This window comes from Seriola dumerili, unplaced genomic scaffold (genome assembly GCF_002260705.1).
Source record: "Seriola dumerili isolate Sdu_G_001 unplaced genomic scaffold, Sdu_1.0 BDQW01000191.1, whole genome shotgun sequence".
NCBI lineage: Eukaryota > Metazoa > Chordata > Actinopteri > Carangiformes > Carangidae > Seriola > Seriola dumerili.
Window position 1 is genome coordinate 3,711,634 of NW_019174446.1, and position 24,969 is coordinate 3,736,602.

The 24,969-nt window shown below is 40.4% G+C and overlaps 1 protein-coding gene across 2 annotated transcripts; it reads left to right on the forward strand.

The window, feature by feature from the left end:
- The first annotated feature begins 1,148 nt into the window (after positions 1-1,148).
- ibtk (inhibitor of Bruton tyrosine kinase) lies at positions 1,149-23,142 on the forward strand. Of its 2 annotated transcripts, none has more exons than XM_022753358.1 (29): positions 1,149-1,299; positions 2,060-2,967; positions 3,239-3,335; positions 3,653-3,777; positions 5,216-5,326; positions 6,387-6,557; positions 6,781-6,898; positions 7,016-7,196; positions 8,043-8,166; positions 8,528-8,705; positions 9,031-9,184; positions 10,372-10,753; positions 10,940-11,196; positions 11,283-11,369; positions 11,480-11,562; positions 11,891-11,928; positions 12,052-12,148; positions 12,299-12,400; positions 13,220-13,337; positions 13,553-13,613; positions 14,143-14,270; positions 14,579-14,691; positions 14,866-15,011; positions 15,266-15,384; positions 15,723-15,830; positions 16,008-16,163; positions 16,650-16,850; positions 21,314-21,446; positions 21,894-23,142. In XM_022753358.1, the coding sequence occupies exons 2-29, from the start codon at positions 2,644-2,646 to the stop codon at positions 22,017-22,019; spliced, it is 4,038 nt and encodes a 1,345-aa protein (XP_022609079.1). In that variant the 5' UTR covers positions 1,149-1,299; positions 2,060-2,643; the 3' UTR covers positions 22,020-23,142. The 2 variants fall into 2 exon arrangements, with proteins under 2 accessions (XP_022609079.1, XP_022609080.1); XM_022753359.1 differs by having other exon boundaries at positions 15,723-15,821.
- The last annotated feature ends 1,827 nt before the right edge of the window (positions 23,143-24,969 follow it).

The following is a 24,969-nucleotide window of genomic DNA, read 5'->3' on the forward strand; positions in this document are numbered from 1 at the left end:
CCTGGATCTTATCAATGTGCAAGTTATTTTTTTTCTCAATGCATAATACAAAACTGATCTTTGGCAGCAGTAAATGACCCCCCTCCAGAGATGATAATGAAAGAAAAAAAGTGTAACATTTGACAGTGTCAGTCGTTGAATAACATGATGTTATTTCAGAAAACAATGGAATTCTCAGATTCCTTCATTTTTTTTTACATAGTTTGTATTTCCCTAGTATTGAGGGGTGACCTTGTGGTGAAAACATTGTCTGATGGATTATGCAGGATTATCCTTCTGAGAAGAAAAACTGTGCTTGTGTTCAAGCCTGAACGGTGAGGGAGGGCGTCCTCATCAATATGTCATATTTGGAAGCCCCTGTGTGGATCCCAGTGTAACCTTAGCTTTACCCTCCCTTGACCCTCTCCTATTCTTAGCCTGGGTCAATGTGACATTCATCTGAGTAATTCCATGACACCTGGATCGAGGCTGAAAATGATACTGCACCCAAAGTCTGTTGAGTTTGAAACTACTGTAACTGACATGATGCTCTTGTGGAGCATCTACCAACATTTTACATGCATTTTTCATGCCCACACTTGGTGTGGCATGCTCAAAAGATAGATTTGGGATGGAATGTCACATTATTTTTATTCTCCATTAAAACAACAAAGCATACATTTGTCCTTCTTTTGAAAAAATGATTTTAAAACAACTCTCTTGCTCTTCTCTTGCCCTTAACTGCATCTAAGTGGAAATATAGGACACTTTTTAGACAATAAATGTCAGTCCATTTCAGAGGGAATAGCATTATTACTGTAAAACTGCTGTGCTGTTCTGAAGATTGAAGATGTTACTGTCCACATGAGGTGTGAAATGCAAAACTAAATTAACCTTAAATGATACAGGAAGTGTTGTATTCTTGGATCATTCAAGATGAATTTACAAGGTATATATGGCAGTTTTATTATAATCTTTTCTTTTGTTTTCTAATGTTATTATTTTGTAATTATGTGTATAAATCCCGAAATTAAAAAAAATCAGTGACATCATAGATTGAACAAATGCACACTCTGCCCACAACCAACGCCCTCGAAAATCAACCAATGAGATATTGGTATGTACAAGCTCTGACCAATCGGAAGTCTCAACACTAGCGAGGGCTTTTACCTAACCTGCAGGGTTTCAGGCGTTCAGTCCTGTCAAAATTTGCACCAGTGAAAAAACCGTTAGTGTTCCCCGTTTGTAGTAATGACACAGTGGATGTACGTCGTTGATGCAACTTTCTCTATGTCCTCTGTTTTCTTTATCTAGCGGAAGGTAAGAAACGATACGACTTAAATTCCCCTTAGCAGAGCAGCTCGCTAACGCTAGCTTGCGATGATGTGTCAGTCAAGCTAGCTGCCAAAGTAGAATTAGCTAACGTTAGCTAACAGCACTGGTCAAATGTTCAAACCGATACATTTTATAGATGTTTCTACCCATGCGTCGAGTTTGAAGGTTTGAGAATACATAGCAAACTATGATGTTGCTTGATGTGTAACGTTGTTCTGCTTCGTACAGCTGTTTAGCATGTTAGCCACCTAGCGTTTTGGGAGGTCTTATTCTACCAAAGGTTTTGTTTCAAAGTGGCTTTGATGCCCTAGATCTTTCACTCAGAACCCAATGAAGGTTTGAATAGGGAGCCAATATGAAAGCCAATACGGAAAACTAACAAGCTCATGGTATTCGGCTAACTTAGCCTGTTACATAATCCTGCTGTTTAGTCAACATTAAGAACCTCCCTTCCTAACGTCATTGCACTTTATTCATAAAACACTACCCATATGCAAACTATATGCAAAGTTTACATTTGATAACCCCAATCTTGTTTGCACAGTGTTGTAAAATAGCTGTCTGGCAAACCTGTCAACTCAGCTGATCTGAGCTGCTTAAGTCTGTAATTACCAAACTTGTTCTTATATTTGCAATTGCAGTTTTCGACCAGCACACAAAGCTATTCTTGCATATTTTGGATGGCATGTAAACAAAATGTGAATGTATTGTTCACCTTTGATAATTGTCACATTTTCTTCCTCAGGTGCACTCTACAATTATGGAGTTTTGAAAAGGAAAGTGAGAATTTTGGGGGGAAAGGGGGCCTTTCCCCTCAAATTTGATGGTTGGACTGCTGGAAAAGAAGGTCAGGGGGTTGTTGATATTGTTGCCTTTTGTAAATCAGTAGAGGAAAAACTATTTTTGCAAACACTGAAATGTACAATTTTGTATAGAAAAACAGAAGAAGTTTTGTATTTATTGAATCTTAAATGCCATTGTATGCTGCAAGCACCTTAGTTTGTGTGCAGGTGTTGGTCGAGATGGTGGACTGAAATAAGTCACACAAAGGCTCTGGGGTTGCTAGGGTGCGGTGGAACCTCAACACAAGCACAATTCTAGCACTCCAAACCATCTCGACCTTTTGTAGATACATCGTTTTTTATGTACCTTTTGCCTCTTGGAGAGCAGCTCTGTTATAGTTTGCAATTTAGTTGCATTGTTTTTGGTTTGTTACTTTACATCATATTGTTTTTGAGTTTGTTTGCAATTGTGGGTGGTGGGCTATCAGAAGGACTTTGCAACACATAAGGGAGGAGGGTTCACTGTGAAGATTTGGTGGTGGTCAGGATGAGTCTGGCACCGCCGGACTGCACCCCCAAATGCCGCTCTCAGCAGCATGCAGACGAGGTGGTAGCAGCACTGACGGGTGGCTCTGAAGGGCAGCTGCGGGCATTCTTGAGTTCACACTGCCACAATGCGGCCACCTTGCGGGATGCCTTTGGCCGTACAGCCCTGCACCTGGCAGCCTCACTGGGAAAGAAGGCCCTGCTGGAGTGGCTGCTGGAGAGTAAGAGTGCTGACCTGATGGTGAAGGATAAGGAGTCCTGCTGGACTGCTCTTCATCGCAGCGCCTTCTACGGACAGATCCACTGTCTCATATCGCTCATCAAGGTACGTGTTCAAGTGGATCGTCAAAAAATGTGCTGTCCATTTCGTCAAGAGATGGTCAGTATGTTTATTAGCATAAATAACAAGGTAAATAAAGGTCCTATTTACTAAATTAGTGAAATTAGCCCAACACCATGAAGCAGTAATATTAAAAATAATCTGTTGGTGCTTTAAAAGGAAAAATTAAGCTTGTTCCTTGCTATGTATTATTTTGAACACGTGATTAGTTTTATTTGGATCAATATGACATGTATTTAAATTTGTTTCGTTTCAGCATGGTGGACTTCTCTCCACTCAGGACAAGGAGGGTCTCTCTGTCTTGGACTTGACAATGAAGGACCGACCAGCACATGTTGTGTTTAAAAACACTGGTAATGAAAGTTGTTGACTTCTTCGCTTAAGTTGACATTGTTGTAAATGATGACACCTGATGATGAAACCATTACCTCTTTAGTTTGTTTTTGTCAAGAGTCACAAGGCTCATGATCATCATGGTGATTCATTCTATTAAATTAAGCATTTGACACTTGTATATGCATGGGATTTAATTCTCCCTGTGCTGTATCGCATGTTTTTCTTGCCATTATGATCTGTGTTAATGGCACAATTGACTGGTGGTTGAAGTCAGTCTTCAGGTGGAGGCAGTGTTGTGGCTGTGCTTGTAATTGTGTTTTCTCCCCCACTACAGACCCAACTGAAGTATACACATGGGGAAACAATACTAATTTCAGTCTCGGCCATGGTAATCAGGAGAGCCGACAGCACCCTGAGCTTGTGGATGTGTTTGCCAGGACTGGAGTTTACATCAAGCAGGTAGGTTAACAACACTGTTGTCCCAGCTCTCCAGGGAAGTATGAAAGTGTTTTCCTACAGCAAAAGGCTTCCCCACCTGAAAACCCCACCTGCATGCGTCACACCAGCAACAGCCTCCTGCTTTACTCTGTGCCAACATGTTACATCAAAAAAAAAAAAAAAAGCCAATGCACATGGGTACTCCAGATGAGGCACACCACCTGGGTAAACCAGCAAAACAGTTTCTCCCCAGAGTCCTGTATTACACAACCTTCTCCTCAGGGTACAGCAGCATTTGTAAAAATGTTTTTTTGTAAAGCTTGGCTCAAATTTGACTTGGTGAATCCAAGGCTGTTGAAATATTGGTTGAATTTTTAACTGTACTTTAGATAACTTAAGTAAGTAGTTGTAGAACCAAGTCACATTATATTATTAGGAATGCGGTAGTAAACATTATTCTTGGTTAACTGTGGATTTGGAGAGGATCGGGATAAAAATGAAACACATCTAGCAGTAGATTGAGGGTGTAGTTGATGTGTCAGGCACGGAGTGATTAGCTTTGTCTTCTTCTGTATAGTCTTAATTTGTTACTTTGTTGAGCCAGTCTGCATGGTTAGACAGGCAGGCTACAATTTCATGCATTTGTCGTTTAGATGCTCTTAGGGTGATTAATGTTGCTGCTGGCATCAGTGCGGCTACCCCCAGTGGTGTGTGTACACACCAGGTGCTAGTTATAGTAGATTAAGTAATGACTATGTTAGATAGGTTGTTATTGTTGTCTGTTCTTAAGACTTGGCATTTGAAAGCAGGTTTGCGTGTTTGCTGAGAAATGATTCATCTGAGGCCCTTTGTCACTACATTATTGCTTTTGATAGAAGAAACTCTATGTTTGAGGTGTTTTCTGACCTGCAGAACTTGTCATGCAGAGTAATTTCATAAAGCCTCGTGGGGGACAGGTGGATCTGATTTCATGACCACACAATGACCCAGTGGCACAGCGTATAGTCTTTGTCCTCCTAGCTCAATCCAGCAGGTGCCAGAGGTTAAATATTAATTCCACAATGACATGTTTTTAATTAAATGAACCACGCTGGTGTGTATGCTTGTGTGTGATTGTCCACATCAATGTGATACTTTGGGAAACATCCCTGCACTCTATTGAAGGCTTGAGGGTACCAATGTATTAGTAATGATGTTTGCTTTTCCACTTGTGCCCTGGCCTTTTATTGGCATAGTGTTTTACTACCACTACAAGAGGACTTGGCTGGAGGACATGGAAAGAGATGCATCGCAGCCTCTGCTGTGAGGTCAAAATGATAATGACAGATGCCTTAATCAGCTCAAGACTAGACTGTTTTCCCCCCAACAACAGTACATGTAGTATTAAAAAATATATATATATAACAGCAACAAAAAAATCACAAATATGTTAATGTTTAATTTCCTCTCCTCCCTTTAGGTGGTCCTGTGTAAGTTCCACTCTGTGTTCCTGTCTCAGAAAGGCCAGGTGTTCACTTGTGGCCATGGACAAGGAGGACGACTTGGCCATGGAGATGAACAGACTTATCTGGTGAGACTTGTCATAGGGCATCTTTTTGGCACAACCTTATAATACAGTAGATGGTTCCTGCAGTACAGGAACAACAGGAAACATTCAGCAGGTATAGTATACTTGAGTGTTACATGAAGTGACGGCTCTGCTTCTGTGCAAGCATAGAGGGTTTAGAGTTTTTTACTTGAGATGATGATTACCAGTCTATTTAACTTTTTAAAAATAAAGGAATTACTCTTAAGGGATGTTAAGTTTAGTCTCTGTTTGCTCTCATTTCATTTGGCTTCAACGGCCTATCAGTAAGTATTAATTATTATTTTTCAGCCAGTCATGTTGTCTACAACTGATAAGGATGCAGGCTGTTCCCTTACCACAGCCACATTAACACGGGCTATAAATTTCAGAATCGATATGTTTTTCTGTTTTGTCTCCACGGTTAAATGCCTGGAGTTGGTGACCCTGGAACTTCATCAGATGAAATTGTATTTCTAAAGAAAATGTGATTTCTAACGTGTCTCCACTCACAGTTTAAAAAGTGTTTCTGATGGCAGTGATAAATTGTGTGGAGATGGGGAAAAACCTCTTAAACAATAATGGTGGAGCAGATAGTGGCTTCCTCTCTGCAAAGAATGTTTGATGATAATTTGTGAAACAAAATTGTGATGTGCTCCATAATTCAAGGCCCATGTGAGAACACATTTAAATTTCTCTTATATTTTTACCATGAACTTTGCACACCTTTACATCTCTCTTGAATTCACATGCTGCATGCATAGTTTCTCACCTGCGCTGATGAACAGATACAGACCTTAGAATTGCTAAGCTGGTAAAATGTGTTCATTATGAATTACAGTGAGGAAGTGTTGAGCTGGTATCAACAGTAGCTTTATGAGTGGATCAGAGCTAAAAAATAATCAGCCTGTGTCAATGCCGTTTTAGTGACAGAGTGACTGCAGGCAAATAGTGAGGAGATGCCATTAAACTCCCAGCACTGAGCATAGAGAGACTGTTAACGTTTCTGTACATGCAGTTTGTTTTTTTCTAAACTTTGTCACTATCTTCTCATTCCTCTCCTCAGGTTCCTCGGATGGTGGAGGGTCTGATGTCCCACCACTGCTCCCAGGTAGCAGCAGCTAAAGACCACACAGTGGTACTGACAGAGGAAGGATATGTTTACACTTTCGGCCTCAACACCTTCCATCAGCTAGGCCTAGCTCCTCCTCCCGCCTCAGCACATGTCCCCAAACAGGTAGGAGGTTGCAGGGCTAATGACATTTTGCAGCACATGAAACAAGCGGCGTTAATGTGCTAAATGGGATTTGTTGTTTTGGTGTGTAAAATGACATTGTGTAAAGACATCTTTAATGAGCTCTCTCTTGAATACAGTCTTACTTTTTTTTTTTTTTTTTTTAACATTTGACAAAACCATTACTTTAGGAACCAATTTAATGTCCCTGTACTATCTTGTATAGGTGTTCTCCAAGACGCTGAAAGGGAGGACAGTGATTGGAGTTGCAGCAGGAAGGTTCCACACAGTGCTGTGGACTAGGGAGGCTGTCTATACAATGGGACTCAATGGAGGGCAGCTGGGTAGGTCTCAGCATACCCATACAAGTACAAGGGCAGTATTAAACACATACTGCATATGGTCGACTTGGTATGTTAAAGAACAGTATATTTTATACTCCTTTGTGATTTAATCTCCAGGTTACCTCCTGGATCCTAATGGGGAGAAGTGTGTGACAGCCCCCCGGCAGGTATCAGCCCTGCACCACAAAGATGTTACCATAGCCATGGCAGCAGCTAGTGATGGAGCAACAGTAGTTGTGACGGAGAAGGGGGATGTCTACCTGTTGGCTGACTACCAGTGCAAGAAAATGGCTTCAAGGTGAATAAAACTATAGGGCTTAAACCACCGCTCATTGCACTGCAAAAAGTTGTCATGTCAAAGACTCACATGGTTTTGTATTGAAGAGTCCATCTCATTAAAAGACTTAACAGTCACATTACACTCTCTGCAATATTAAAATGCCACATACATATCCGTCTTTGTAAAGCAACACAAAAAATCCACATGATCTAAGTTTATTTGTTTGTCTTCCTAAATGTATTCAGAGTAACAGATTTAGCAAATTGCCCCATAGTACCACAATTCTAAAAAGCACACATACTACATTGATTTTGAGCCAGTTATCTCCCAAATCTTGTGTTCGATGGCAGAAATAGCGGGTAAGTTTCCTGTTACAGCACTAAATGAATTCATAACTAATAAAAGACATCTTGTAATGTCACACGAAGATGTCTCTATATTCTTCCATGCTCATCGATCTGAACAGTATTTGCAGTCTTTTCAAGCCAGCTGAGGCACTGTCCGTTCTGCATCACCTCTGGTTTTCTAATCAGGCCTCGTTTGAAAGACAGCTGATAGTAAATAAGCCACTAAACTGGAAGCAGTTGTGGTACCTCTTTCTCTGCTTTGCATAGTTTAGTGCTCCAAATATGTGTTGGCTGGAAAGGGTAGCAGAGCTAAGTGCATGCTTGTCTGTTAAATAGCAATAACACAACATCTGATTTGCCTGAACTCAGATGTTCAAGAAATCAGCAGTGATGATGGAATGACTATATTCCACCAAGTGATTTCCATGGATAGACAAAGTGATTAATACCATATATTATATTCATTTTATTAACGTTCTTTTTTTTCAAATGATTATTTTTGCTTCTTCCTGTTCAGGCAGCTCAACATCAAGAAGGTTCTGGTCAGTGGTGGCAGTCTGGACCACCGTGTGGATCCACAGATGCTCAATGAGGGAGGAGGGGAAAAGGTGGCTGTCTTGGCGTTAGATGAAGCTGGCAGGGTAAGTACATTAATTAGGCATAAGAAAAAATGCTTTTCATTCTGTTATTTAGGCACATGGTGAGGAGAAACATTACTCCACACCTTAATTTGGCCTAAATCAGTTATGAAACAGTAAAACTGAGGCAGAAGTGAAAGTGTGAATTGAAGCTACAGTTTATAAAGGTTGGAACAGTGAGAGAATATATAACTGATATTTTTAAAGTTGTTTTATTTTCTGTATTGTTATCTAACCTATGGTGTTACACAATAATACAATTACAGTTACACAATGCAGAGTCCGGCCTATATGGATTCCTATAGATGAAAATGGTGACTAAGAGTTACATTTTCTTGCTGTATTTTTTCCCCCTCTCTGTCAGGTTTTTTGCTGGCGTTCCTCCGGCAGCTCGGTGAGACAGTGCCGGTGGGCGTACGGGCGTCAGGTTTTCATGTCGGACATATCGTTCAGCAAGAACAGCATGATGTTTGTGACTCAGGAGGGGGAGGGCTTCAGTGGCGTGTGGGCTGGAGAATATAAGAAGTACGGTGAGAAGAAAGGTGAGGAATTTAGGAACATGGTATACTGAAAGTTTGCTGTTGTTCTGCAACAGTGGATGTTTCAAATGATTTGAATCCATGCTTGAGGGAAATAGTTGCTTGATCATTTTTGAAAATGAAATTTGCAAACTGCTTTACTAAAAGGACTGATAACTACTATTAGTTAGTTAGTAAACAGCTGTATAATTAACTTAAAGAGATAAGAATAATGAGGGCAAACTAATGTAAACGGGCATCGTTACAGCAGGGTTGTAATAATAGTTTTAAAGAATTGATGAATATATTGTTTGTTAATCTAATTTATATGCTTCTTGTAATGTTACAGAGGTCAGTGTGGAGGTTTGTGGCCATTCAGATGCTGGGACAGTGTACGAGCGAATCCGCCTTGAGAAACTCCCGTACGTCCACAGAGCTGTCAGCATCACCATGGACTCTAAAGGCCGAAACTTTGGAGTGCTTCAGGCTGATCCCAAAACAAGGTGAGAGATCCTTCTTGAAGCATAGAAAATGCTTTTCACAGTCATGTTCATAAGTCTGTAGAAAATAGACTTGAAGTGTAAATAGACGCCTCAGGACCAGTTATACATGTAAAATGTGAAGTGTAAGCTGTTGGTAAATATCTAAACATATCTGTTCTGTCAGGCAGATGTAAGACAGATGTCTGTAAAAAGCAGCTTCAGCACATCCTGTGTAAATAGGGTGTTAAAACTATGAGTGACACTCGAGTGATAATTGAAATGGAGGGAAAAATAAGTATATCATGATTTTTAACAGACAGAAATCCAAACTCTCCAATCAGTGGCTAGGGGAGGCTCAATAATCCTGAATGGAGGATGGCTCCTCTGATTTAAAATATACAGTCGTTGCTTTTTCTTAATCATCCTCCTCGTCCATTCGTTCAACTCTATGATTGTTACATTTTTATTGATTAATGTTGGCGTCATCTGCTGTGGTTTATTGTGCACAATACCGTAACACCACCGAAATGCACTTTTTACTACCCACGATAAGACAGAAACCTCTTTAAGAATGTTATTGCTAATGCTTTGACTCACAGTTTGATTGGCTTTAGTATCTTTGTGGCTAATAATATACGCTATGTCAGTAAACTGTCAAGAAATTTAAGTTAAGGTAAATGGGGAAAAGAGCATTTGGATAAACTCTGCCATCTAGAGGTGGGAACCTGGGCCTTATTCCAAGAGATAAACCATGTGGGGCATTGACTTTACAAGCGTTATCTCCCCAGGGAAGCAGTGATAACTTACCACTCAATTTTATGTTGGCACATTCAGCTTGTTGGGCCTAACACAAAATGATGGACTATTTATCTTAATCAGATTGGGTTGTTCTAAATGTTTTCATTTTTAGATCTCCACCCTGCTGATAGCGTACACTGTTTTTTTCCTAAGGACTAATGGCTTGATGATTAATATACATTTGCTGTCTGATAGACATTATCTTGTTAATGTAAACATCTGTGGTCTGTTTACATTTATCTTTTCTATTTCAATGGGCACTTTGCCCTTTACAAAATGGATTGAGCTAGTCCAGTTATGCAGGTGTCACAGATTACACTGTTTTTGTCTTAAGATCTTGATATACAAGTCGTTTTTCATCATTTGAATGATTATTGTACAATGACGTCCACCCTGTGTCTTCAATCCAGCTTGTATGAGATTCCCAGCATTTCTCCATCCTCCTTCTCCCAACACTTCCGGAGCCTTCTGGATGAGGCAGATGAAATGGACAGCATCCACGACGTGACGCTTCAGGCCGCTGATCGCACCTTCGTTGCTCACAAGTACATTTTGTCCATGAGGTCTGAGTTTTTCCGGAAACAGTTCATGTCCGAGCACTGCGGGGTTGATGAGGATCTCGATAAGGAAGTGAGGAGGAGCGAAGACGCTGTGGGCTGCGATTTACTCATTTTCGAAAAAATCCCGCCGGACATGTTGGAATACGCCCTGCACTTCATCTACACAGACTCCTGTGAGCTGCTGGTGCATGGTTCCCGGCCGAGAGTCTCGGGCCTGATGGGGCAAAACCAGGTGAAGTCTTATTCACTAATATTCACTTAAAAAATCTCAGCAACAGAAATCTGATATACTGTATAATGCTGTATATAATGTAGCTTCAGTCTGTATAAGACATTTGCATTAGTAAATAGTGAAGAGCTGTTACCTCTCACTCAGCTGTGGTTATTTCATTAAGACTGCCTCTGTTGCCTTGGCCAGGATGTAGAGCAGCAGAGGATTATCAGCAGCCTGCAGGACTTGGACCTGAGAGGTTGTCCAGCCCTTGAGGTGTACCGCTCCCTTCCCTCTGCAACCAGAGGAGATGGTGACAAGGCCAAGAGCAAGGGTTCCAAGCCTGGCAAGAAGGGGAAAGGAGGCAGAGGTGACAAGGTTGGAGCCAATGAAGGAGGGGCCAATCCTGTCAAAATATTGCAGGGTGTTGCGAAGAAGCTCGGCCTGGGCAGCCTGTCGGCACGGTGAGAGACCCGGATCTGCTCTTAACCTGAGGCACAATCAGATTTTGTCATTTTTTACTAATCGTGTTTTCTTTATTCCTCAACAGACTGGACGGAGTCAAATATGAAAATGGAAAAATCAACATCATCAACAAGAAAACTGGCAACAAACCCAAGTTTTGCCAGAGGAAATGGTGAGTACATGAGTGTACATTATCAGTTGTAGCTGTATATTAGATTGTAAATAATACATTTGATATGAAAATGTAGATTTTGCTATCGCTATTGTTTTGTGTCTCCACAGCTCCTACCTTTGTGATGTTACTCTGAAATCTGAAGATGGGAAAGAGTTTCCTTGCCACAAAAGCGTCCTCTGTGCCAGACTAGGTAAGATGATAGGCCAGCATGTCATCAATAGAGAAACGTATACATAGAGGTTTACAATCATTTTTGTTAATAGAAACTAACTGCAATTAGATAAGTTCTGTGCTTAACACATGCTCATGAAACATTACCTATTGCAGTATTATTTTAATAAATACATTTATTTCCCCAAAACTGAGGCTGTGTTTTTGTTTGTTAATTAGCAGGATACCTCCACTTTGTGGAATTATGAGCTTCCTGCTTGTTGTGTAACTTTAACCTTAGTTACTGTTTGGATGTTTTAAGTAAAGAAAATGAGTAACTGTTTTTGTTTGTGTCCATCTTTCTGCAGAATATTTCAACAGTATGCTTGGAAACCCCTGGATTGAGGTATGCCATGTTTTTATTTCATGTTGCTTTATTCTTTAACCTTTAACCAACTACTGGTATACACCTGTATAATTTAAATGCAGTTTCTAGGGCTGTTAATACAGTTGTCTTGTGCCCCCTCAGGCCACATCCTGTAATGCACTGGAGATGCCAACAAGCTCAGAGATTCTGCAGGTCATTCTCGAATATATTTACACAGATGAGTCTCCCACCATTAAAGGTAACTTCTCAAGTTTTATTGACTGAAAATACATTTGTGGTGTGTCTGATGTCACACTTGGTAGAAGTCCTGGTTTTACTGCATTTACATGAAAGGTAAAAGAGAACAAATTAACAGTACTCCTCCTGGTTCTCCTCCTTTGCCTGACAGAGTCTCTGAATGTCGAGTTTGTCTGCAACGTATTGGTTGTGGCCGACCAGCTGCTCATCACGCGACTGAAGGAGATGTGCGAAGTCGTCATCACAGAGAATTGTATGTTTTGTTTGTCTTCTCCCTTTACCCAACTTCTTTTACATTGCTCTTATCTTTTACAACTTTATTTTTCATTTGGACATAAATGGACATAATGCAGTACTTATGTCATATAAAAATACTTTTGGTCTGTATGTCCCATTTTCATGAATGCGACATAACATGTCTTTAACACTCCAGCATCACACACACTCATTTAGCAGCGAATCTTGCAAATCAGATGAGTTGCGGGTACACTTTCAACTGTAGTTTAATTAAGTAAATACACTGCTAATTGAAATGCCAACAAATTGTATCTCTGACAGCGATTTGCAGTAGGCTTAGTGTTAGTGTTCCCCCAAATAATTGAGTACCACCAAAAGATTGAAAAATATTGACAAACTTGATGTCAATATAAAATTCAGAAAAACATTCAATCTTGAATCTAAAATCACACACACACAAAGCCCTGCATTATCTAGAATGGTACCACTAATAAATGCACCAGCACCAGGAGTAAACCCATGCAAGCACGAGGTGACAGTGCTAACCACTGCACCAAAACCAAAGCTGTGGCTATTTAATAAATGAACCATAAGTGTTGACAGTGGGCAGTTTTTTTTTATCATGTACATGTCACTCATTATCAGTATAATGACTTTCCTCATTATATATTATCAGATAGATTATCACCTATTTTTCTTCTAGACGGTATCAAAATCACATTGCCTGTCTTCTCCATACGATGTGAACGCAGCATAATTTCACAAATCACACCTTCACCATTTCAGTTAAACTTGCCTGAGTCATTAATGAAGCTGCCTGCTTTGCTCTCCTCAGTGACTCTGAAGAACGCTGCCGAGCTGCTGGAGTTTGCCGCTATGTACAACGCAGATCAGCTGAAACTCTCCTGTCTCCAGTTCATTGTCCTCAACATGGCCGCCCTGCTGGAGTCAAAGTGAGAATCAAGTTTGGATTTTGAAAGTTCTTTTAACACAGCTGTTTTTAGAGCATTTCAGCATTTTGTATAACATTATATTATTTGTATTAGTTAATTTAATGTGTGGACAAGGAAATTCTGGTCTATACATCAGGACAAATACAAGTGCCATTAGGAAAGAACAAAAAATATGTTTTCTCATCTGTACATGTGTTTTTTTATGTTGCCCTCAGAGCTCTGGATATTCTTAGTGATGAGGTGCTTGTGGATCTTTCTTCAGCTTACAGGAGAATGGTGAGTGACCTTCAATCCCTAGAAACAACCCCATTTGCATGATGTTTTCCGTGACTTCAATGTTTGCTTATTATATGTCTTGTGACTTTGATTTTAACCTTTTAATGATGACTTATCATTTTTTCCTCTGACTTTAAAAAAAAAAATCCCTCTCTCCAGCAGTAGCTGATCTAGCAGACTGTAGTCAGGGACTAGTGTAACTGTTGTTTTTGTTTCTTATATAATTTTCAGTTGAATGTAGCAACTTCTGACCCACTTTATAGGGCTTCTGGGAAATGTACAGAAATACTAGTGCTCCATAAAAACAAATAGAAATACCATTATAAAAATGTGTCAAATATTGTCACTTGATGTGATCAGCTTATTAGGTAGGTTTTTGCACAGTTGATTATAGTGATTGCAGATTTCTTTTAAAATCAGTCTTGGTTCTCTTTATGTAAATGTTTCTAATGACTGATATGTAGCGCTGGAGATGAAGGGCTCTTATGTCGTCTGTTCTGACTTTTTAAATTGTGATTTGTTATTTCAGATCCCAGCCATGCAAAAGAGAGTTATCACTCCATACCCTGGCGCTCCAGATCTCAGTGTATATGAGGATGAAGACTTGGACTCAGCATTCAGCCTGAAACAAGAGGCAGAACTGGATCACTCCTGCAGGTACACAAGCAGAACTGTTATTGTGTCTGTTTTCTGATTGCATTGCTGTGCAGAGTTTCATATTTTCATAATTGACCAAATCGCTTACTTTCATATTTAAAAAGAAAATGATTCTCTTGTTATAGAGCCTAGCCTCTGTAAAATACATCATTGCTCTTTTCATGTAGCATGGTGACTACTTGACTATATAAACCTAAAATTCAGAAAAGCTGGAGCTAACAAGGACGAGTTCTTCCTCCTTTAAACATTTTGAATGTGGTTCTCCAAAAAAGGATCTGGTACTGATTGTACAGCATTGTATTCCGTAGGGATATCCTGTTAAAGAAAGCCAAGATGAAAGCTAAAAAGAAACCAAGGCGACGATCTGACAGCTCAGGGGGCTACACTCTGTCTGATATCATCCAAAGCCCCCCTACTGCAGGTACACCTAAAACTTCAATGCTTTTAATACATATCCACATGACATGACAAACCACTTCACAGCCATCAGCTCTTTTTTTTTTCTTTTCTTTTCTTTTTTTTTTTTTTTAAAGCATCAGGTTGTTTTAAGGGAAAATGTGATAATTTCACTAAGAAACGCTCTCTGTCTTCTCAGTGGTCTCCCCGTGCCTGGTGAAGTCAGTGAAGGCTAACTCGACAGAGTCCCTGCAGGAGCTGCTCACATCAGACTCAGAGGGCAGCTACATGGGGGTGGGCAGTCCCCGAGACATTCAGTCACCGGTCTTCCATGACAGAGCTGAGGTTAATATCGCACCACGACAACATTCATATGGACCTATTTTATTGCACATTTAATATAACAGATGTCATGCATTTTGGATTATTATGATATGCAGTGGATGCTTGGAATTAGAACTATCAAACAGAGTTAACCATTTCCTATTGTATGATTGTGTTAGATTAATAAAAAGTCATCACATAACATCAAATGGCGGATATAAAACTCAAATATACAATATATCAAGGGTAGAATTTTCATTGTTTTTCATCTGCAGGATGAGAGGGCTTTCAGTCAGAGGCTGAAGACTCCACCCAGCACCCCAACTTCCCTGAGAAACGGCTTCCCAACTCCCCCCAACTCTGCTACACAAATCATCCCCAACGTTCTGCCCTGGTAAGATGCACTTGATCATTCCGAAATCTCCCCGTATCTTTAGTTTTTTGTTTTTTTGCAATATCCATTTTCTCTTTTTCTCTTTCTCCAAAAAAAGCTGGAGACAGAAAGTCCACAAGGCAGAGATGAGTTATTTTACATGCTTTGAAAAGCAGGTTTCAGATTTGACACAAGATACTCAAGGTCTTTAACAGAAGATCTTATTTCCTCCTACTTTTGAGGAGGAGGGCTGCAGAAAGAAGGGAAAGTTTTCATCCCTAGCTAATAAATAACTCTTGAAAATCGAGCTCTATGTCTTACTTACTTTGTATGTGTGAATGTGTTATTACGATCTGCAGTCCTACTCGTCCACCCCCAGTCTTGGATCTGAGAACCATCATGGACATGGAAGCCAACTCTCTGCAGACCCTCGGAGCAACTCCTAAAAGTCCTGGAGGGTATGTGAGGTCTGCATCATTCACAGTATCAATAAACTGTTGTTTACAGTTACCAGTTAGGCCAGTCAATAGGAGGCCATACAGGTAGAAGGAGGAAGGAAAGCTGTTCTGCTGCATATGAATGGACTATTATTTGTTTCACTGTCCTCTTCGGCTAACTGCACATATTTTCCGTCCTGCCTGCAGTGTCAGCACCAGCATCAAGCACTCCCCTGTTCCCACTAAATTGTCCCAGAAGCAGAGGAAGATGCTGGCCATGGCCAGCAAGGAAGCCAGTGTGGAGTCCACAGCATCCAAACCAACCCCCACAGTTACCCCTTCCAAAAGCAGTGGGAAGGCCTGGTGAGTGGCTCCTCTTGATGGGTTTACAGCTTCTCACTGGTGGTGCAGTTTGAAGAGATCTTCACAGTTTCATCATTGCATTCATTTTTAGTATGGATGACTGTTTTTTTTTTTTAAATGGACTGTTCTTATGTAGCACTTTTCTAGTCTTATCGACCACTCAAAGCGCTTAACACTACAGACCGCATTCACCCAAACACACACACTCATACACTTAACTGATGGAACAGCCATCAGAGGAAGTTTGGGGTTCAGTATCTTGCCCAAGGACACTTTGACACACGGACTGAAGAAACCGGGATTGAACCACCAACCTTTTGATTAGTGGAGTTTTACCTCCCGAGCCACATCTTTTTAGGCATACAACACTTGATGAAACTACTAAGAGAGCAGGTCTCTAGATCCGCTTCGGAGTGCAACGGTGCAACCATCTTTCACCTTCACCTACATGCTCTTTATTTCTGTGTCATTCATTTCTGTCTGCAGGGCAACAGCAGTCCAGTCCCCTCCCTCCTCATGCTCATTTCGGGCACTGCTGGAGGAGGAGGAGAACAGCTTAATCAGAGTGGGGCAAGCAGGAACACAGAGAGGCCAAGGTGCTCAGGGATCACCTGTCACTCCTACATCTGCTGCCAGAAGGGTCACGTTCAAATGTGCTGAAAGCAGCGAGCCAGAGAAACAGACTGGGTGAGTATATCACAGGCAATACACACTGAGGCGGAAACACACACGCCAAGGCAAGACTACTTCTGTCCTGTACTGCTGCTTTCCACTTGGTGACACTGTTGAGGTGTCGTCATAAAACTGCTTTAAGGTTGTTTAAAATCAGCAGCGCACAGACACACACACAGACTTACTTTGGACTAAAGATACCCCATTAACTTAATTACCTCAGTTATAGCTATCTTTATTACAATACCATATCTAAACCTTAATTAAAAATACATATGACAAACGGGATACATCTAATAATTATTTATATCCGTCCTCATACTTTTTTCTTTCTTCATCAGATCAAGAAAATGCCCAAATATTTTTTACTTTTTATTTTTGTCCAGTTAGAGTTTTGTTTTAATCCAGTTAGAGATTAAAAACAGAGATTAGAAAATAAAAGTGGAAGCAGCATTTAGTGTTAACCTCAGACTGATTCTACAGGGAAGAAAGAGAACTAAACAAATATTGAGCTGTACGACTTGTCGAGGATCTCCTCTGGTTACACAGATTGAGAGAGTCGTGAGGTTCTGGTCGGACTGAGGTGAACAGCTCTAAATGACCCAGTGCAGCTGGGTTGACCTGCCCACAGACACTGAGTCGCCCTGACCTTTACAACATCCTCAGACAGCTGTACAAACACTGCGCGCGCGCACACACACACACACACACACACACACACACACACACACACACACACACACACACACACACACACACACGCAAGTCCAACTCCAGTCCATAAAAATATATTCCTAACTGTTGTAATAGTTTGCTTTGATATTTGTATGAGGCCTATGTTTGACGGAAAGAAATGAAACACTTGAATTGTGAGGCCATCTCTGCAGGTTTTCAGTCGTTTCAGGGCTTGAAAGTGAAGTGCATTCTCGCAATCTTTTGTAAGTGCGTCTCCTTTATCTTATACACGTCCTCTGTTTGTCCACGCTTCATGCTGCAATCTTAAGAGCGGACTTTTAGATATTCAACAGCTGTGTGAGCCACTCTTGTGAAGTCGTGATGTTAATCAGAATTGATGAGGGCAGACCTCATGTCAAAACGGATCATACAGAACAGGGAGCAGGTTTCAGGTTCCTCCTGGTATTTGGATGAGACGGACGAGTTCAAGGCTCAGGAAGCAGCAGCAGCAGTCTCGTGCACTCTCATGTGTCTGCCTCTGTTTCCAGATTTTGAAGTCAAATTAAATAGAGATGCCTTATCTTATATAATCATAATATTTGCACTTTGAGTGGTCAGACTTTTTTTTTTTTACTTTCCTAGTGTCTTCTATGAAGGTGTCTCAGAGTCCTCTTTCCATGACCTCAACTTTCATCATAGAGAGTGATTACAAATGTTTTTGGCCACTTTCATAACAAACTGTTAATGCAACTGTCTAATGCAAATGTCTCCAACCCATGCATGGCAACTGTGAACTAAGAAATCACTTAAAAAGCAAACACAGATCAGACTGCAGGGTCATCAGGTTATCTATGTGACTATGTGACTTTTGGAGAATATAAATATTAAGAGGAAGTATTGTGTTCTGCATTCTGGTTTTTGGGGAAATATTGTTAGTGTGTGTAAAGGCAAATTTCTTCAAATAGTGCAATTCGTAAAAAACACGTTTTAAAACACGTGATATAAAATTGAGAGACATAAAAAACAAACAATAAGCACAAGATTAAAAGGCAGCAGAAAATGATAGGAATTTAAACATACTTTTAAAGTCATTAGTCATTTTATTTTCATTTTTTTTGACAAAAACAACAGCATAGTTCAGGAAAATTGTTGCCGGCACCATGACATCCACAACATACAGATACCACACATTACATATTATGGGATATGATCAGTGGGGGGGGTCTTTATACAGCACTACATAAATTGATTTCCATGATTGACAGAGCACACAGCATTTTAAGCAGTGAGGAGGAGGTGAGAAAAAGCCACCAACTAATATTTTATCTGTTTTGTCCAACTTGCGATATCATTCCTCAGTCTCAGTAGTAAAGTAAGTCTTTCCATCTCATGAATCTCCTTGATGATGTCAAGCCAATTATCTACTGTAGGTGGATCGGCAAACATTTACGAATTATTACTTTTTCTTTTGCTGCTGCAGTTAATATTTTCAGGAGGTATCTGTCATTAGCTGTGATTCCTTCTGCTGGATCTGCCAAATGAAGTGACATAGACATCAATGAATAAGTTGCATGATTCTCCAAATACTCTCCCAAAATCGCTGTATCTTTCAACAGCTCCAAAACATGTGGTGGTGATTTACCTCGTCATCCCCACAATTTCTCTAAAATGTGTGGTCCATTGATATTTTATGAGAAGTGAAAAAAACGAACATGATTCTTCCAAAAGAATTCATGCCAGTAAAATAGAACAAGAAGTAGAAAAAATAATTTTACACATTTTCCAATTGTTGACTCGTTATTTTATCATTTAATTCTTTCTCCCATCTCTCCTTCAGTTTAGATAGTTTGTGGTTTTTCTCCTAGGTCTCAGCAATTCCCCTGGCAAAGATTTGAAACTACCAGCACCTTTAATTGAATTATTTCATTAGCTTCTCTAATTGGCTCATTTTTCCCAATTTCTTTTAAGAGGTTTTGGTGTAACTGTAAATATGTGTTAATTTCTGGCTTTTCCAAATTGTGTTATTCTCTTAGTGTCTGAAAGCTTTGTAATATGTCCTTCTCCATGATATTACAGTAAGCTGGAATACCTTTATTCATCAGGACCTAAGTCTAGAATCCATATAATTCTGTATCATGTGTATCCCATCTTATTTTTTTTTTTTTTTAACTGGGCCCACAAATGTAATTGCTTTATAGCCTGAGAGCACATTCACCCGTGTCTGTTTATTGGGTTGTTTATTTGTTTGTCAGCAGAATTATGTAAAAAGTACTGAACTGATTTAAACTGAACCTGGTGGAGGAATGGAAGAATTAAAATTATCATTATATATTGTACAGTTATGTATGCTTGTGGATTTATTCTATAATTTTAGGAGTGTATGAAATATCAGTTGGTGTAACTGATACCTCGTGATTTCTGCTAATACTTGTTGTCGGTGGAAATCGCTGAACCGCTCTCGGCCTCATTCAGTGCAATCTCTGTCCTTTTAGCTCCAGTGTGTGCCTGGAGTGAATCTCTGTTCGCAGTAGCTTTCAGTTCTCTATACTTCTGTTGCACCGTCGTAGCGGCAGGGACCGTTTCCCAGCGAATCCTCATCTTGGCAGGGTCTGGTGTCTTTAAACGTGTCTGTTTCTGCTTAATAATTTTATTTATGTCTTTGTTTGTTTTTTTGTCTTTGTTAGTTTATTGTTCACCTTGGTGTTGTGTGCAAATGCGACCCCTTCTCCCTCACAGGGGATCTTCTATTCCCAGGCCGTTTTTAAGTATTTTGTAATTTATGTCTTATCACTGGAAATGAACCAGAATGGATCTTGAGACGGTTTCATCCTGAGGTTTAGGACTGCTTGACTGGTGAACTCGATGCACTTTTTCAACTCTGTCTTCAGAAAGTTGTCAGTGAATGCTAGCATTGAACTTCCTTCCATGCCTGCCTTAATTACCTATATGTGGATGTTATTACAGCACGATCTTCCTTCTGGGTCGGTTCTTTGGCTTGAAGGAGTTTTCTGTTGTCGGAGAAAATAAAGCAGAACATCCCTAAACTCAGTGTTAGCTGTCTCTGCTTCTTCCACCTGTTGCTCTGCTTCAGTTAGCCTTGTCCCATGGTTTTGAAATTTCTTCCTTTTTTTTTTTTTTTTTCCATTTTGAAACAGTTGAATTCCTGTTTAATGTCATTTCTGAATTTGTTTTTGAAGTTACTTAGTTCTTGCTTGAGATCCATTTACAGGTTTTGTATATCTCTTGCCTAGGTTTTGGATCACTTCAGCGGTAGAGAAGTCCCCCTTCTCACGATCAGTTTGCGTCCTGCGCTCTGAGGTTTAGGTTGTCATTTGTTGTCAAGTTAACAAGTTTCTTAACTGGTTGGAAGTCAAAAAAAAAGTGATGTGTAAAGTTGAGTATTGTCTACATAATTGTGATAGGAAATATTGTCATTGTGAGTTATATCAGCTAATAGACGTAAGAAACGAGCCATGTTCTGCATTGTGTCAACCTAAACTCTTGTGTTTTGCAGATATGTTTTAAACCATGTTGGGATTGGCCTCCTCAGTCCCAGCCTCTCCACCAATATTTAGTGATCCACTGTATCAAATGCAGTGAAGGGATGTCTTACCAGTACAATAGAGATATATTTTAACTTTAGTCCAGCTATACAGGGACTGGCGGCCCATTCACACACAGGAGCTTGTCAGTAGTAGTTGATTCAACCTCTGTCCACACTCTTGTTGCGTTCACTATCACAGTCGCTGATACCCATCCTCACTCTGTCTCTCTCTCGCTGTGTCACCTGTCTCTCCCCTCAGGCCCTGGGTGCTGGGTGCAGTGAGCAGCCCTCCCCCGTACTCCCTGGTGACCTTTGCCTCCATTGTGGAGGAGGAGAAGCAGCAGGAAGCTGCACTGATCCGCAGCCGAGAGAAGCCGCTGGCGCTCATCCAGGTAACGAGTCTTGTCTGTGTGCGTTAGCGCTTACACATTCACCCACACATGCACACTCCTATGTGACTAAATGTATAACTTTTATATGCAGCATCCGAAGTGGAAAAACATAGTAGGGGTCACGTGTCTCCTTTCTCTCATATCTCGCAGACATTCATCTAATGAATATCACATTCTGTACAGTGCTGGTTTGAAATGAGTTGCCTCCAGTTTTTTTTTCTGACAGCCCTCTCTGCTCCTCCTCAGCCGTTGCCAGGCTCCTGTCAGCGCCTTCACTGAACACTTTTTTTCTTGTGGCTTTCTGGTTACCATTATGTGAAACGCTCTTATTATCATTACGCCCTCAGTGTCAGCGTTTTCTTTTTTACCCTCAAATGAAGCGTGGTTTTCTTACCCACTATATCCCTGGTCCTATATCCTTTTCCCGTGTTTTTCCTGTACTCATAGATCGAAGAGCGAGCCATCCAAGACCTTCTGCTCCATTATAAGGCACGTGACAACCCCGATGAGCTGATAGTGGTTGAGAGGTCTTCCAGAGGTCCTATGGCAGCCCCAACCTGGAACAAACACTAATGTTTAACAGCACAGCCACTACATACCATCAAAGTGAGAACATCCCCTGCAGTTGTCATTCTTTATCGTTGGCAGCGTTCCTGCTGCAGCTTCCCCTGAAACATCTTAATCAGATCCATCAGTCCGTGTTGAGAAGTACCTCAGACACATCCAGAGTCTGAGGAAATCTATGCTTCCCTCTGCAGTGTTACTTTAACTTTTATTGCTGCTCAACATTTTGCTTGTGTGGGAGATAGAGTGAGTGTTGTTCATAATTGAATGTGGTCCTGAAGAGACCTTTGGGCCAGAGATTACTTGTGCATGTTTTGTTTTGGTTTTTTTTGATAGGGTTATGTCTATGTAAAAGTAAATAACTTTCCCAAATAAATATCTTTAGTTATGTGAAGATAAAGTTGCCAAAGAAACGACAAGAAATGGAGATGTTAAAACCAGAAAATGGGTCCAAACTAGATCACCTCCAGGGCTTGTATGTGTTGAATCAGTGAAAGCTCTCAATGTGATTAAGAAAGTAAGAGTGCCAATTATCAACCTTGGCAGAGCATCAGCTGTGCTTAAGAAGTAAAATAAAGTGAAGTGTTTACCAAGGCAGTACCTTTTTTAGTTTCTTTTTAAGGTCCTTATGCCTTCTTAGTACATTGTTTTGACTCATTGCTTCAGCTGATTTGCAGTGACATGGTAATCTTGCAGGAATCCATAAATATGTTTTTCATATATTAAGAAAATGCTTGTGTTTCATTTTTAAAATACATCATTTGATGCAGTTACAGTGAATGGTAAATGCCCAGTGTGGTTGATTGTGAGGTACTGGCTTTCTAGCCTTTGTAGTTATCACTAGTGTGTCATAGACGAGGTGGTGTGCCTTTATCAAATAATGACAAGATGCACACAGATACAGCAGCTACATTTTTTTTTTTCATTATTTTCTTTCTTTGATCATTTAGTTGTTTTATTCTCCGGGTTTTTTTCTGGAGCAAAGTAAGCCCAGTAGGTACCTCAGATCTGTTATCTCATCTCGAGATGCCATTTGTGCGTGCGTGCGTGCGTGCGTGTGTGTGTATGTGAGTGAGAGGTAGGGATATGAAGCGAAAATGGCATGCAATAAAATATCTCACCTGTGCAATGACCCTGTCTCCTGTCCATATTTCAGTTTAGATTTCAGAGGGCAGAATGAAAAAAGAAACGCATTTCCTTTTCCCAATTACTCCCTTGTTTTTGTCTTTTTTAGAACTACAACTTGGTCCTTTATTGAAAAATGTGGTTCTCACTGCATCTAATAAAGATAACATTTAATCCCCCTGTCTCCCGACACCTCATCTGCCCGGCATGAGCAAAGGACCATTATCGAGTCTCAGCCTTTGATTAACTGTGATGACCCTGATCTGAGCAGAGAGTGTGCCGATTTAGGGATTTTATTGGCTGTAATTGCAGGTAGAGCATCACATCGGAAGTCAGGGAGAGACAGCTTGTGGGGGAAATATTAATTACAGATTAGGATCTATTAGCCGGTGCAGAGATGACACATGAATCAAAGCCTTGGAGAAAAACTCTGCCTCTTTACATCACGCCGCAATGAGCTAGGCTGACACCACGAGCCAATGAGTAACTTGTTACAAGGACTGCTCATCCTGAGCGTCTGTGCCCTGAATAGAAATGTAGTGTTTTTGTAGGTAGTGGAGTGCCACATGACATGTTTTAAAATAAGACTTTCAAGCATGAAAAAGCAGCCTACATAATGTACTTGCGTTTACACTCTCTCCTTGCTGATATTCAGTTATGTGATACCTGTGGATCAGAAGTTCCCTGACATATTCACGCAGGCTACAACCCTGTCCGTACCCCTTCATCAACACTACCTTCATGTTCCAAATGTGGTCATTTGAAAAATAGAATATTTATTTATTTTTCATACTGTAATATTTAGGATGGTTGGTAAAATTTGCATTCACACTTGCCTGCGGTGGAATCTGGATGTTTCAGCCATTTAATGCTGTCCATTACCTTCTAGCTATTAGCAATGAACTGTTTTAACCTTTTCAACCAACTATCAATTACGTAAGCTATCGATTACAACAATTTATCCATTAAAGGAGCTATTTGTAAGTTTTGCTATTGCTACATAGCCAGTTTTAGTATAAACAGCAGTTTACTTACGAGTCTAGAAAAAACACTGTGAGTTCAGCATCAAACTTCATTCCTTTACTCACCGAGAGCTGTCTCCAATGGTGAGCTGTCTCCAACTTTTAGCTATATCTGTCATTTATGCATTATTTATGCACTTTAAAATAACTATTTCAATGATTTATCCATTATTTCTACCCATTTTAACAATTTATGCTTTACTATTAACTACCATTTTTAATATTTCAACCATTGACCTCATGAAAATTTTAAGAGCCTAAGCATGGCCACCATATGGGGAGAGAAAAGTTAGGACAATTCTAAGGGCCCATGTCAGGAGCCCTACAAACTGAACATTAGGTAATTTTATAGGTAATATTAAATTATTAACCAGTAATCATCATTAATAGAAAATTTTATTTACAAAGTAATTGCACCGCCCAGGAGAAGTTGACCTTCCTCCTGTGTGCTGTGCCTGACCTCTTGCCAACTTCAAACACCCTAAAGATCAGGACCAAAGAAGAAGACCCATCCTGCAAGCAGTATGAAGCAACCCTTTGGACCGTGAGGTGGAGGCACGACAAAGTCTTCACAGAAATTGCCAAATGGACGGACCTGCAGAGGATTGAAGCCAATAAACACCAGGCATCACCACCAATTTACTGATTTCCAAAGGGAAGGAGATGAGGCTCCTAGGGCAAGAACAACCCACCCTCATTTTTGCATTGAGCTTCACACTAGGAGACACAAGTTGACTTGAAGAAGAGACTTGCCTTTCCAGAGGAGGTGGCAGTAATCTCACTCCGTCCAGACATCCTTCTATTCTTCTCTC

Bases quoted from the DNA above. Each gene is read 5' to 3' on its own strand.
- ibtk (XM_022753358.1), top strand. From the start codon at position 2,644: ATGAGTCTGGCACCGCCGGACTGCACCCCCAAATGCCGCTCTCAGCAG. The intron at 3,336-3,652 runs GTAATGAAAGTT...CCCCCACTACAG, and splicing joins TGTTGTGTTTAAAAACACTG to ACCCAACTGAAGTATACACA. The intron at 14,271-14,578 runs GTACACAAGCAG...TGTATTCCGTAG, and splicing joins GAACTGGATCACTCCTGCAG to GGATATCCTGTTAAAGAAAG.